The sequence below is a fragment of the Epinephelus lanceolatus genome, chromosome 8 (genome assembly GCF_041903045.1).
Source record: "Epinephelus lanceolatus isolate andai-2023 chromosome 8, ASM4190304v1, whole genome shotgun sequence".
Lineage (NCBI taxonomy): Eukaryota > Metazoa > Chordata > Actinopteri > Perciformes > Serranidae > Epinephelus > Epinephelus lanceolatus.
The window spans coordinates 29,788,258-29,802,358 of NC_135741.1; the positions used below are offsets into that span (position 1 = coordinate 29,788,258).

The 14,101-nt window shown below is 40.5% G+C and overlaps 1 protein-coding gene across 4 annotated transcripts; it reads left to right on the forward strand.

Moving 5' to 3' along the window:
• Positions 1-930: 930 nt before the first annotated feature.
• errfi1b (ERBB receptor feedback inhibitor 1b) lies at positions 931-12,048 on the forward strand. 4 transcript variants are annotated; one of them, XR_004501763.2, is made up of 5 exons: positions 931-1,118; positions 7,164-7,316; positions 8,124-8,203; positions 9,434-11,657; positions 11,840-12,048. XR_004501763.2 is itself a non-coding variant. In XM_033629441.2 (5 exons), the coding sequence occupies exons 3-5, from the start codon at positions 7,270-7,272 to the stop codon at positions 10,435-10,437; spliced, it is 1,131 nt and encodes a 376-aa protein (XP_033485332.1). In that variant the 5' UTR covers positions 931-1,118; positions 6,715-6,775; positions 7,164-7,269; the 3' UTR covers positions 10,438-12,048. The 4 variants fall into 4 exon arrangements, 3 of the variants coding, with proteins under 3 accessions (XP_033485332.1, XP_033485331.1, XP_033485333.1); XM_033629441.2 differs by adding an exon at positions 6,715-6,775 and having other exon boundaries at positions 9,434-12,048; XM_033629442.2 differs by lacking the exon at positions 931-1,118 and adding exons at positions 1,141-6,613; positions 6,715-6,775 and having other exon boundaries at positions 9,434-12,048.
• The last annotated feature ends 2,053 nt before the right edge of the window (positions 12,049-14,101 follow it).

A 14,101-nucleotide genomic window follows, 5' to 3' on the forward strand; every position in this document is an offset into this window, starting at 1 on the left:
CATTGTTCTGCTGGGAAACCTTAGGTTCTGACATTCATGTGGATGCCACCTGACATGTTCCACCCACTCAAACACTGTTGCAGACCAGGTCCCCCCCCCCCCCCCCCCCTCCTCATGGCAACAGTACTCCCCAATGGCAGTGGCCCCCCGCAGGATAATGCACCATGCCACACTGCAAACATTGCTCAGGAATGGCCCAAGGACTGTGACAAAAACCTCAAAGTGTCAACCTGGCCTCCAAATTCCCCAGATCCCAATCTGAATGAGCATCTGTGGCACGTGCCATTAACACACTTCACAACCCACTGGACTAAATGGATCTGCTGCCAACGCACTGATGCCAGACACCACAGGACACTCCCAGAGATCCTGTGTCCATGCCTCGACAGGTCAGAGCCAAGTCCGATCCAAGAAGGCCCCACCTTGGATTAGGGGTACATCTGGGGTACAGGCACATCACAAGAATCCTTAAGCAGATTGGGACCTGGGAAATTTGGAAGCCAGGTCGACACCTTGAGCTCTTTGTCATGTCCACAGGTCATTTCTAAACAGTTTTTGTGGTGTGGCATGGTACCTTTTCCTGCTGGGGGGCCACTGCCATTGGGGAGTGCTGTTGCCATGAGAGGGGAACTTGGTCTGCAATGATGTTTGAGTGGGTGGAACATGTCAGGTGGTATCCACATCTGTCTGTTAAATGCAGTGGGTTAAAACTAAATTAAACAGAACTTTTTAAATTCATGTGAATATTTTAGTAAAGTACAGAGAACCCCAGTTATTTTCCATCACTGCTAGTTTATAAAGTACCTTCCCTAATGGGTTAGTTTTTCCTAATGGTTTTCATCTTTTAGGGGGATTTTTTCCCTTTAAGGCGGACTGGGTGGAGTTACAGTAACGTGCTCGAGGTGCTACATGCATTTATAAGGAGATGTGGAAACCCGCGTCACGCTGACAAAACGAGTTTCAACTCCCGGTGTTGTTGACAGAGGAGGGATGTTGCACATGGTTCAGTTTTGACTGGGAGACTGACTACTACCATACAGATACATTATCTCACAGTGTAACGGAACAAGACGACCGAGCCGGCTTTACGTGATGGACAAGTAGTCTGCGGTTTAACGGTAAGACCTCCTTACAGTTAGCTCTTTAAATGAGAAAGTTATTTGACATAAAAGCAAAAAACAAAAACAGGCTTTAAACTGAGCGAGTGTTGATATGATGTGAACAGGGGAGCCTGCTCTTTTAAATCATAGTTAACTGATAAAGCCACACCGGACTGTAACGTTACTCCTCCTGCCGAACTTCACGTTAACGTCTAAACGTTGACGTTTGGTACAAAGTTACCTGTGTTGTTTCTTTGTAAAGACACTTTGGTTGAACTGTGTCGACTGGTTAAGCTCGTCTCTCCGGGTCATTTGTCTGTGAGCAGCGGGACAGGCTGCTCTCTTGACCCGCTGCACGGTTCTTGATGTCCGCCAAGATAAGTCCCGTCGAGGCGGGATGGGTGAGTCCGCTCGGCGGATCCCCGGTCAGCCGCTAGGGGGCGCTGACGTCAACGCTAAAATAGTGGTGTGTGGAGTTAGGTTAAATTTAATTTAAATTCTGATAATTTTATTTACAAGATAAAGTTCTGCAGTAAAAACGTAAATAAAACCAGGTAAATGTACTTTAGGTAGGTCAATAAAAGTAGACACTGGCTACTCCAAATCAGTTTAATCAGTCAAAATATATAGGTTAATGTAGTAATAGATTTAAAAAAGAAAAAAGTAAAGGCAGCAAATCCTCATATTTGTAAGTCTGGAACCACAAAATGTTTTTTATTATGACTAGAATGACCTATTAATTTTCTGTCAATCAGTCAACCGATCATATCAGCTGTTCTTTCAAGTTTTTGTGTGCAAATATCTTAATTTCCTAATCATCTAGTAACTAAAGTAATCAAATTATCAAAGCAGAGTAAATTGCAGGCTCCAGCATTTCCTTCTAAGGTATTATGGAGTAGAAGTATAAAGTGGCATGAGATTAAAATACGATTAAAATAAGTAAAATACAGGTATCTCAAATGTATACTCAAGTACAGTACTTGTGTAACTGTACTGAGTTACACTAATGCTATCTAGTATATTTCTACTGTATATACATGTAGGCTACTGTATCTATACATGTATCTATGTAATATCTATCTACTTATCTATCTGTAGGCTATCTAGCTATGTCTCTAGCTACGCATATTTCTACTGTAAAGGAACTACAGAATGTGTATTTTAATCTGTGACAATATGATTTAAAATGCTCTGAAATAGGTGGTAGCCTAGTCTTGATACCCTAGTTATTTAGAATACTCAAAAATTTAAATAAAATCACATGAAGTTAATGCGAAACATTGTTAACAGTATTGAATTTTAGTTTTAAGTGGTTGCTTATGTTAACTACCCATTACCCACGTGAATGACTCCCTCAGCTTTCTCAAGTCATTTTTATATGTTTTTTCTTTTTTTTGGATAAGAATAGAGGAAATAAAATTTGGACAGCTGTTTTGATCCCACCCTTTATAAAAATGTTGGACTGTAGGAATTGTAATATTACCAAATTATTATTGCAAATTTGTGAATGACTCAAGTGATTTCTTTAAAGCATAACTGAGTCAAAATTACAGTCTACAGCTGTCACTCTGATTATGTGGAAAATTTGCTACTTTGGAACTTGCAGGTTGTAAGCAAGTGAGAATCAGCTCTGCTGTAATTCGGTCTTTTCTGTCACCTACCTGATCAGTTTCAATAACTAAATACGTGTTAATACTCTGTTTAAATGATGGTATCATAAAACACTGCATGACTGTTATTGTGTAAACTTCAGTATAGCTCAGGAATTAAACAGGCCAATCCCAGACACTAATGATTCACCAGTATTAGTCCCACAGTCCAATTTAAGTCTTAATTCAATGATTCAGATTCAAAGGCTTTTTTTCACATGGTCATGCAATACTGTGCAGTAAAATGTGAGGTGGCATTGTCCTGAGGCTGTGCTAATAAGGCTAGTGTGCCTAAACAGAATTAAAATAAGAGTAGAATGAGAAGTCAGAAAAAAGAAACAAAAAGTGTAAAAATATAACATAAAATTATGTTACATAGTTGATAGGCATGTTGCTGTGTGGCATATATTAGCCAGGTGGGCTGTGCAGTTTTCCAGTATGCAAAAATATGAATAAAATGATTGCATTCCCACACACTGTTTCACAGTCCAGAATAATAAAAGATAAAATGTGCTTATGTCACAGCTAACTAAATCTTCAGATTGTTCTCCAATCAGATGTCTTCTTCACACCACACACTGCACTTTTACACCTTACGTTTATACTTTTACTTTATCATGCTGTATGCAGTGAATTTTCATTATCAGGCGAGGTGAATGTTTTTTATATATCAGGCATGACCCTCTTATGACTACAGCGTGGGCCTCACACGTCTGACCCATTAAAAAACAATGCATGTAGAGAAGAGAGCCACAGGTCCAGTTTGTTAGTGGACTATAAAACAATACTATAAATCCGCGTGAAAGTCACAGCACATATTTAGATATATTTCCTTTAATTAAATCAACTACAGTTGTCTATTAAGATTAGTTGCTTTAAGACATATTTCTGGTGTTGAGCACTTATCTTTTAGGCCACATACTACTGCATTTTTCAGTCCTGTGGCCTGCTGATGTTTTGGTGAAGGCATTTGGTAAGATATGTGTGCAGCCTGCTAAGCAGAGAGCGTTATTTGGCCAGCAGAATTAACATCAACTTGTAATCAGGTGATGTAAAGCACGTAGTTTATGCCAGCACTATAATGAAATCATCTGTAAAGGGCCAGTCAGTGAATGGCCTGTTGCCTGAAGAAAGTGGGGTGGGGACAGCCAAGGACAACACATCAAGGCTCCTGCATGAGATAAACAAACTGTTTTTCAGCCTCTGGCTTCTCCTTTCAACAGTGCCAGAACGCACAATCCTCCTGCAGGGGATTTGTGGCACAGGCTCATACCATGGCCATGTCTGCTTGTCTCCATGGCGTATCTTCAGTGCTAACCTCATGGGAGAGTTCACTTGTATTTTCAGGCTTGCTTCGCTGTGCACCAAAATGACACAAAGCCCCATTCATGCCTGAGAGTGGCTCCATTCATGGACACTGAGTACTTGCCGGCAGAATTCATAATTGTTCAGCGTCTTCCATCTCCGAGGATCACTGGCGGAAATGACGCCACAGTCGGTTGTTTTAAGGATGACATAAATATTCAAATCGACGCATGGGTCACTGTTTTGTTTGTTGTGGGTTTTGTGTGGCATTATGCATGCTCGACATTGTTTACTTCCCACATTGACTGTAGGCTTTTCAGTGATGTGAAACAAAGCAGGACTTTGAAGAATAAGATTGCAGTGTGATAGTAAAATTGAGAACTTGTGTTGCCCTCTGGATGAGTAGGAGGGGTGGGTTACTAACTTCTGGTTTGTAGGTGAATTGCTGCAGGATTCAACTCAAAAGACAGGAACAGAAATTTATAGTGTATTTTTCATTCTGTGTTTACATTTTATTTTGAATGTAGCTGTTTACTGTCGGTGATTATGGCAACTATGGGAACTGTTTTATTATGTGATCATGATGCATGAAGCATCCGCCAGTTCTTCACAAAGTTAAGTAGTTCATTTGACTTTATTATTTAAAAAACTGCTGGATTTGTATAATAAATATTGTTTTGAAAGCTAGACGAGGCAGATTTAAGTTTGAACAATAATGTTGATTATTAACTGTTAAAGTTACACAGACCTATTGCAATGCTATTTCTGTTTGAAGAGTCAGGGCTGCAGGGTACTGAGAATCATCCATGCTGGAGGCCGGAAGGGAATGAGTACTTTGCTTGTGGACTGTGCAACAGGATAGAGGCCTGCTGACACTGACATGGAGGTGTCACTCAGTTTTGAATCCTCTCTGTTGAAAAACTCATTTGTTTAACATAACCTTTGACCTTCCACCTTGTGAGGAAAGCCAAGGAAGCAAGGCTAATGTGTCACCTTCCATGTTAAAAGAGGATGACTGGGGATGCACTGTATATCTGTGGCCAATATATTACTGGCTGATCAGTAAGAAAATTGAAATATTGTTACTGTAATCATGGATTTTCAGCTGATTATGTCTGACTGGTGCATTGCTGCGGGCTAGGAATGGCACGTAAAGGTCCAGTGTGTAGGACTTAGTGGCATCTCGCAGTGAGATTGCAGAACTGAAACTTCTCCCATGTGCCAACGTTGTAAGAGAACTATGGTGGCCGATGCAAATATGTGAATGGCCCTATCTAGAGCCAGTGTTTGATTTGTCCATTCTAGGCTACTGTAGAACAACTTTGTGGACTGCATGGAAGCGGACCTGCTCCACATGCAGTAGGGCCAGGTCGATGGCTGTCAGTCATGGCCCACTGAGCTCTACTTTGTAATTTAGAAGCCTGCCCTCCTCCTCGTCTGTCCGTTCTTCTGTCTGTCCACAAGCAGGTTTGTGGCCGCACTAATGGCATTCACTGGGTACTTCAAAATGTACCCATTCTTATTTATCTACCAGGTGAACTGTAGGCTGTCATCATTTTCCACGATCACTGATCAATATCCGCTCACATCCGCTGGGCTGAAGGTGTGTTTTAATCCCACAATGACATCACCCATCGTTATGTTTCACTGTGGACATCACTGCACAGCAATTCAGTAGACATCACCCAGCCATAATCCGTAGGGCTCATTCTGAGGTAACAAAAACACAACAAATCTTATTTTCATGTGATTATAAAGCAAAAAAAACATAGTTATGAATATACTAAATCATACACACTGGACCTTTAAAACCTGGTTCTTTGTGGGGATTTGCATATCTGTCACAACATACAGATAATTATTTTTGTCATTATTGGCCCTGAAATTCCATATAAGTGCATCTCGTGGATGACCATCACCTGACCCAGAACACATGTGTTTATCTCCACGCAAAAGTGATATCAGGTGATATTCATGTCATGTCAGGAGGCAGGAAGCAGCCGTTAGGTATAGAATTAAATGGAGAGTATCTGAATCAAGCGACTTTTGCATTTATCTGTATATATGCATAGAAACTATGACATGACACGTATGTCTTTTACTAATTAGCTTTTTAAACTGAATAAACAACATTTTTTTTCATAACTGCAGATACCTAAAATACTTTTTCATTTCTAGTGAGCTACTAGTCTCTGGAACATTTCAGTACAGAGATGTATTATTATTATTATTATTATTATTGTTATAATACATGTGTCTCAGTGGCGGAGTTTGTCGTGCAGCATCACAGGAATGCTGCACAATTAGTCCCTGTTAAAAGGGCGGATACTGCAGGGTTTCATGGTCACAGGGAGGAAGGAGGGCGAGGAGTACTGCTGCCCTCCCACATCTGACCCAGAGGTTGTGCAATAGCCTGCTCATCAGACAAATGGCTTTAAGCTGGAAACACAAAGAGATACACATGGCAGCTGTCGGGTCAGACTGAAGTCATTTACTGGGCTTTTGTTGTGGCTGTTGTTTCTGAGAGGCTCACCTAAAACCATGCAGCATTTCAGGAATGTAAGTCGTTATTTACTGTATCCAGACAAATTCAACATGAATTAAATCTCTTGTTTGCTACTCCTACAAAATGCTTTTTATTTACTCATGTCTTCTTGCAGGCCACTCTTTCTCAGAGTGTGTATAGGTGTAGAATGACAGTCATGCTGCTGTATTAATAATGTAAGTAATGTATCTCTTGGTGATATATGTGTTTGTTTTTTGAGCCTCTGCATATTTGTTTTAGAGTGTTTCTCCTGACCTTTGACCTGCCTGGTAGGATGAGTATGTACAGCTGGTTTTGCTGGATGGGCTTGTGCTCCAGATGTGCAATGTTTATATGCCCTGTTTATGGCCATTTCACACTAACAAAGGTGTGATTGGAACAAATGAAAGAAGTGATGTCATGCAAAAGCCAAATGTGGATGTTTTTTCTTTTCTTATTTTGTGCATTTAAAGCCTTATTCTGAAGCACCTGCATCAACATGTGAATGTACACATTTTCCTGTTACTCATGGAATTATACCCAGGTGAATCCCCTCATACTCAGCTTTCTGTTTGTCTCCTACAGCTTTCTGCTGGCGAGAATGAAGCCGTGATGGGTTTGAGGAAGCCGACTGGTGCTCAGATACAAAACAGACCTTCATGCTTTTTAGGAACACAACTTCTGCCACAACATGGCCGCGAGTCAGAATAACTACTGGGGACAGCATGACCTGTACAGGTATGGAAACACAACTGTATTACGGAAAGAAACAGTGTAAACAACGGACAGTTAGTGTTGCATAGTGTGACAATACGAACACTCCTTTAACTTCACCATACAGTCAGGAGTATAATTCTGGGAATATTCATATTAAATGTATGGCACTAAACATTATTTTTGTGTTATTTTTCACGTTTTATGTGTAAAACTCTAGTTTGTCTGAATCTCAAAACAAATATTTAAGATGGTATGCACACTAAAGAGTTACTCACATTCACTTTAAATGATTCCCAGAGTTTGTTTCCATGTGTCTGTGATCAGAAATCATCATATTCTTTGATAATGTCAATTTTACTTAAAAAGCCAAAAATCACAAATTTACCTTTACAATCTGTACAACATCTGGTGGCATCTTTTGTTTGACTTTTGACGAGGGAAAAGGAAAGACTGAAAAAGACATTTTCACAGGGAAAAAAGCAACAGGGGAGAGATTCCTCTTCCAGGATGGACAGACATGCAACTAATATTGTACACACAGAGCAGACAGTATTAGCAATAGTAAAAGATAATATGGAGAAACAGAACGAGAATATCAGGTGACTAAAGAGCAAACATACATAACGAATATGGCTCAAGGAAGACGTCGAGCAACTTGCAATGCTGTTACATAATGTAAACACTTAAAGCAGGACGGAACATATGTTCTGTTTAAGCATGCTTGTTATTTCACACATGTAATGACTTACTCATGACAGGTTATGCGTAGGAATGATTTACACACATGCACAGCTCCATATGGATTTCTCAACCTATGTTGTTTTGCAGAGAGTGCTTTGGCCTGAGTGCCGACATCGAACACAACCTGACAGAACTTCAACAACAGCAAATGGCCAAGGACTTTAACTGTGAGTCTTTTACGTATTTTTTCTCAAAAATACAAAATTCGAAAATTATTTTACCACAAAGAAATCTACAGATTGACCACTGTTTACAACTTGGATCAGTTCAAATATTCATGTGGCACTTGATGGTTTAAATGCTTTGTCAATTTGACACTGTATATATTTTTAATGAATATTATAATATTAATTTTTATCTTTAATTATTAATAATCTGAGGAATAGTTTTCGAATATGAAACACTACTATATATAACCTGTTTTATGTTGGGCTGACATTAGAATTAACTGTTAAACCTAGAGATTGAAAGGAACCATGTGTTCAAAACACACAGTACACATGATTATCGTTTATCTGTGAAATTAAATTAAAATAAACAAAAACAAAACACTGGTGACATTTAACAGCAGCTGGCAGTGTTGACATTGTCAGAAATAAAATGTCAGATATTATTTCCAACCAAATCATTTTGATCTTTTTGAATTATTCTAAAAAGAGTTTAATAAATGCGATAAAGTTTTTGCTATACTAAATCATACATTTTCTTAGTGCTGTAATCATTTTAAAATTCTGCCAGGTATGAATCTATATCCTAAATTCCATCCTGGCTTGACAAACTAGAGTTTAGACCCCATCTGACTAATAAAACGGCGTGCAGACAGGGCCTAGGTGAGCTTGTCATCACTGGACTGAGCTGTGTAGCAGAGGACAGCACGGGGTGAAGGAGGAGGGGAAGCTATTGCTCCCTGGTCACCAGCTGTTCCTGCAGTCTGGGGCACGTCGGATGTTTCCACAGAGAAGGTTATGGGAAGCTCCGTTAAGATTATGGCCAGCCCTGCAGATAATGACGATTCCTGTGTTAATCAGGGTGTTGTGGCTGATGTTTGACGAAGAGGGTGATAGGTTAAGCGGTTGTTTTTAACTTGTTTTTACTCCTGTTTCCTGTGTGATACCTTCAGCAAAACAGGAGGGTTTTTTCTCTAAGCAGAGTGGGCAGCCCACTCCCCCTGGTATTTTCTCCCTCCTACACCATCACTAAACTCTAGTTAAAAGTTGTTGTTTTTTTCAGTGGAAGTTGTTTTCCATGTTTCTTCCTCTGAGAATTGTTTCCGCAGTAAAGGAAACAACAGTGATAGCAAAACCTTGTATAAGAAAGCAGCGGCTTCTTGGTGTACAGTTCAGTTTAAGATTTCACGAAGCCAGTTGTTTAATAAATACTTGTTGTCCCTTTCCCAGGCAACATCTCTCTCTCCCAGTCTCCTTTCTATTCTGATACGTACCGCCTAGCGCCTGATAACACATTGCGACCCCATGAGGGAGACCAGGTGGTGCCTTCCTCCCAGAGACGCACAGTATTTGGGGGCCACCAGAGAGAAGCCAAACCCCTGCCTCCTCTCCCTGACCCTGAGGAGCTCATGTCAGATGAGGCAGCAGACAGTGAGGTGGAGTTTTTCACCAGTGACCGGCGGCGCCTTTTGCCCAAAAGCTGCCCCAAGGCCATGTGCAGGGGTGTGAACAGAGACTTTGGCCAAGTGAATTATGCTTATCAGGAGAGCTCGTTGCGGGCTGGTGGCGCTGGGACTGACTCCATTGCTTTCTCTTGGCCAGGCAGACAGGACAGACCAACAGGTAGAGGAAGTGGGTTTTGGGCACTAGCTCTCCAGAGAGAGGACCACCAGCGTGTGGTGTCACCAGTCGGGGATATGGTGTGTAGCAAACAACCAGACCAACACCAACCATCCAGACTAAGGTTTCCCTCTTCAGGCCAGGCTTTCCAGCCTCCCGGCATTACAACCTGCCCCACTGACAAGCCGCAAATCCCTCCCCGTATCCCCATCCCGCCAAAACCTCCCGCTCTCTTCAGGACTGTGAGTGCCAACGAGGAAGACAAGCCTCCGAAAATTCCTCCAAGGGTCCCCTTGATCCCACCCTGCCCACCACGTACCCCAAGCCCCAAAAGCCTTCCAATATATATCAATGGCGTGATGCCTGCCACACAGAGTTTTGCTGCTAACCCAAAATATGTGAGTAAGGCATTGCAGAGACAGCAGAGTGAAAGGACGCCACCCGCAGCTCAGTTTTCTCCCTGCATTGTTCCCATTTTGAAGGACGGCAGACAGGCCAGCGCCACACACTATATCCTCCTGCCGCCGGGCCGACCAGCGTACTCAGACAGACGAGAAAGACTTCGGAGTGAACCGACCAGAACAGGAAACAGCAGCATCTGGCAGAACAGATAGAAACTCTCGTTTATGTCTCAAACTTGATGAGTAAAAAACTGACTGACATTAATAACCATGTGATACACTATTGCACACAGTGTGTGAAAACATCTACATGCTACATTCACATTTCTAATGTTACTGTCTATGATGATGTATTTTAAGATCACTTATGTCACTCAACACTGTGAGGATTTTGTCTGTTTTTAACTGAACATTTTACCGGTCAGTATTTTAGCAACATGGAAAACATCATAACATTCCAGTATTTTTCACTAATAGTGGAGAAATATTTTCACTTTGGTTTACTACAGTTATCTCACAGGGAACATGTCTCATCACTCGTTAATTTTTAAGTCTGACAGCCTTATGTTCATATCAATAATCCTATATTCTTTACAAGAGAGTTAAATAATTACTGTATGTACAAGCTGGGCTTGTACCAAACTGTCCATCCCATCCCATGTGTGTTTCTTTTTTATGACAATGCTGCTTGAAATGTTAAGTAAGATGTTTTGATAGATTTACTGTTTTGCTTAATGATTCTCACATTTAGATTTATGGTAAATTGAACAATGAACAATGTGGCTGGTTGATATTAAGACACACACAACCAACATTTAACTCACTCATGCAGGCTCTTTGTGCAGATGCACTTCATTTTTCTTATGCAGCTTTCAAATTTACACCAAGCTACATCCTTACCTGCAAAATACTCGACATTCTCATATAAGCATTGACTCTTGCATCATATTTCTATGCTTGTGAGCACAAAGGAAAATTCTGTGAGCCAAACACAAACAGAAGAGCAGCCCTGCCACCAGAACACATGACTGAAACCTGCGGCCACCCTTAAATTAATTGACAGGTCTTTTAACGCATATGAACTACACACGTCAACAAGCATATGTTTTTGGTTTTCTGATACAGTAGAGTTTGTATACTAAAGTAAAAGAAGCCTTAATTTTCTGTTCTGATCAGTTGAAAAACTTTTAATCATTATGATAAATTGTTTCCATTATGTACGTGCATTTAGCTCAGTGTATATATGGTCAGCAAAGTACAGATTGGGCCTTTAATGATTCTTTATTGATGTGTGTGTGGGGGGGCGGGCATGGAAACCATGTTACGTTTACACTGTTGAGGTCCAGACCCCCGTTTACAGCCTTTGTTACATCAACAGGTTGGAAGTTCTCATTAAGATTCTGTGTCAGATTCGGCCAAAGCAAAGGCTGTTTGTAAGTTCATGATGTTGTTTGTGTCAAAGGTAAATCATTGTAAAATTGTGTTTTTAATCTATTTATAGAAATAAAATAACTTATTCGTCCTATGATAGACCCAATGTGCTTTTTCCACACTGGAACTGTGATATATACCAATGGAAAGTTTTTTCTTTTGTCTCTTTTGCCGACATTCTCAGAAGGAAGGACACTTGAATCTTACTGACATTCGATCCTGATTGAAAACTACAGCCTTCTTTCATTTTGCCAGTGTTACTGTGTCACAACACTTTGAAGAAAACCATAACCTGGAAGAAGCAGACTGCTGAGGAAACTTTAATTTACTACATTGGATTGACTGTTAATGTGTCCTGCTGCTACAGAATAAAACATTGTAACAACATGAAAATGAATCTGCATTTACTTCTTTTTTAAAAAAAAATTTTAAACTTTATTTTTTTCAGGATTTCAAGTACAGTAGAAAAAAGCAACAACAAAAGATAGAGAACAGAACATGAGGTCTTGGCAAATATAAGTACCTCAGAAACAGGTACAGGTACAGGTTATTGTAGAGAGCTCTTCACATTTTAGTCCCACAACAAATAAAAGAATAGAATAATAAAAATTAAAAGAAAAAATCCCTAATCAATGTCGTTTTCCCGCAGGTAACAATCCCATTTTCTCCAATAGTTTTCCCCCTTATCTTTCTGTAGACGCAGGGTCAAAGTCATCTTTTCCATGGAGCGTATAGAACTGACTACGTTTATAAAAAGATCCATAGAGGGAGGGTTTTTCTGAAGCCAACATTTGATGACAGCTTTTTTACATGCGACAAGGAAAATCTTCAAGAGATAAGTATCTCCCTTAGATAGGCCTTTGGGAGTAACACCTAGATACAGAACTGCAAAAGACTCAACACTGTTAAGACCCAGGAGCTTAGATAGTAAACGTCCTGTCTTTTCTCAAAAAGGTCTAATCCGTGGACACAACCAAAATATATGGGCCTGGTCCGCTTGCGTTGATCCGCACTCCCTCTAACAGGGGAGCTGTGTCCGAGTCCACTTGGATTTCTGCTTTGGTGTTATAAAAAAGCGTATCAAACTCTAATCTGCATTTACTTCTATGGTTAAAGGAAGACTTCATCACAAAATACCCATAGGTGTATCAATAACTCAACCCAGTTACCTTGAATTTGTGAAGAAAATGTTTTTCTTGCAGGTCACCAGTGAACGAAGAATCCAAAAACTGAGAAAAGTGAAAGTGGCAAAACTATATACTGTATAACAACAGCAAAACTATATCCAAACATCTGTTTACAAACTCCTACATAACTCACGCAGTATAACTCAACTCTCATTTATCCAGTCATATCAATCAATCAATCAATTTTATTTATAAAGCCCAATATCACAAATCACAATTTGCCTCACAGGGCTTTACAGCATACGACATCCCTCTGTCCTTAAGACCCTCACAGCGGATAAGGAAAAACTCCCCCAAAAAAACCCTTTAACGGGGAAAAAACGGTAGAAACCTCAGAAAGAGCAACTGAGGAGGGATCCCTCTTCCAGGACGGACAGACGTGCAATAGATGTCGTACAGAACAGATCAACATAATAAATTAACAGTAATCCGAATGACACAATGAGACAGAAGGAGAGAGAGAGAGAGAGAGAGAGAGAGAGAGAGAGAGAGAGAGATGCAGGACAGACAGTAATGACAGTAGCTTACAACAACATTAATGAAAGTAATAATATTATAATTATAGTTCTGGCTACTGTGGTACAATATGTTGAAAGTATATATTAATATCTGATAGTATACATATGTGACAATAATCATATGTGTATAATAACAGTAGAAGTATGACTAATGATCACAGCAGCAGCAGGAGGCATCTGGCAGGACCACAGCAGCAGCATAATCACACACGTCACGCTGTCCAGGCACCGCTGCGATATGAGTTAACCTGAGAGACAGTGGAGCACAAAGGCTCCAGAGAAGAAGCCGAGTTACTGACATGCAGTACAACCGAGTTAGCAAGATGCAGTAATAGGACGAGAGAGGGAGAGAGAGAGAGAGAAGGAGAGAAGGTGCCCGGTGTATTATAGGGGGGTCCCCCAGTAGACTAGGCCTAAGTCAGCCTAACTAGGGGCTGGTACAGGGCAAGCCTGAGCCAGCCCTAACTATAAGCTTTATCAAAGAGGAAAGTCTTAAGTCTAGTCTTAAGTGTGGAGACAAGACGGTGTCTGCCTCCCGGACCGTAACAGGAAGATGATTCTACAGGAGAGGAGCCTGATAGCTGAAGGCTCTGGCTCCTGATCTGCTTTTGGTGACTTTAGGGACCACGAGTAACCCTGCATTCTCAGAGCGCAGTGTTCTAGTAGGATAATATGGCACTATGAGCTCTCTAAAATATGTCCATTTAGAGCTTTATAAGTTAAGAGTAGGATTTTAAATTC

Excerpts from the sequence above, each read along its gene's own strand:
- errfi1b (XM_033629441.2), top strand. The coding sequence starts at position 7,270 with ATGGCCGCGAGTCAGAATAACTACTGGGGACAGCATGACCTGTACAG. Across the intron at positions 7,317-8,123 it reads GGACAGCATGACCTGTACAG|AGAGTGCTTTGGCCTGAGTG; the intron begins GTATGGAAACAC and ends GTTGTTTTGCAG. Across the intron at positions 8,204-9,433 it reads AATGGCCAAGGACTTTAACT|GCAACATCTCTCTCTCCCAG; the intron begins GTGAGTCTTTTA and ends TCCCTTTCCCAG.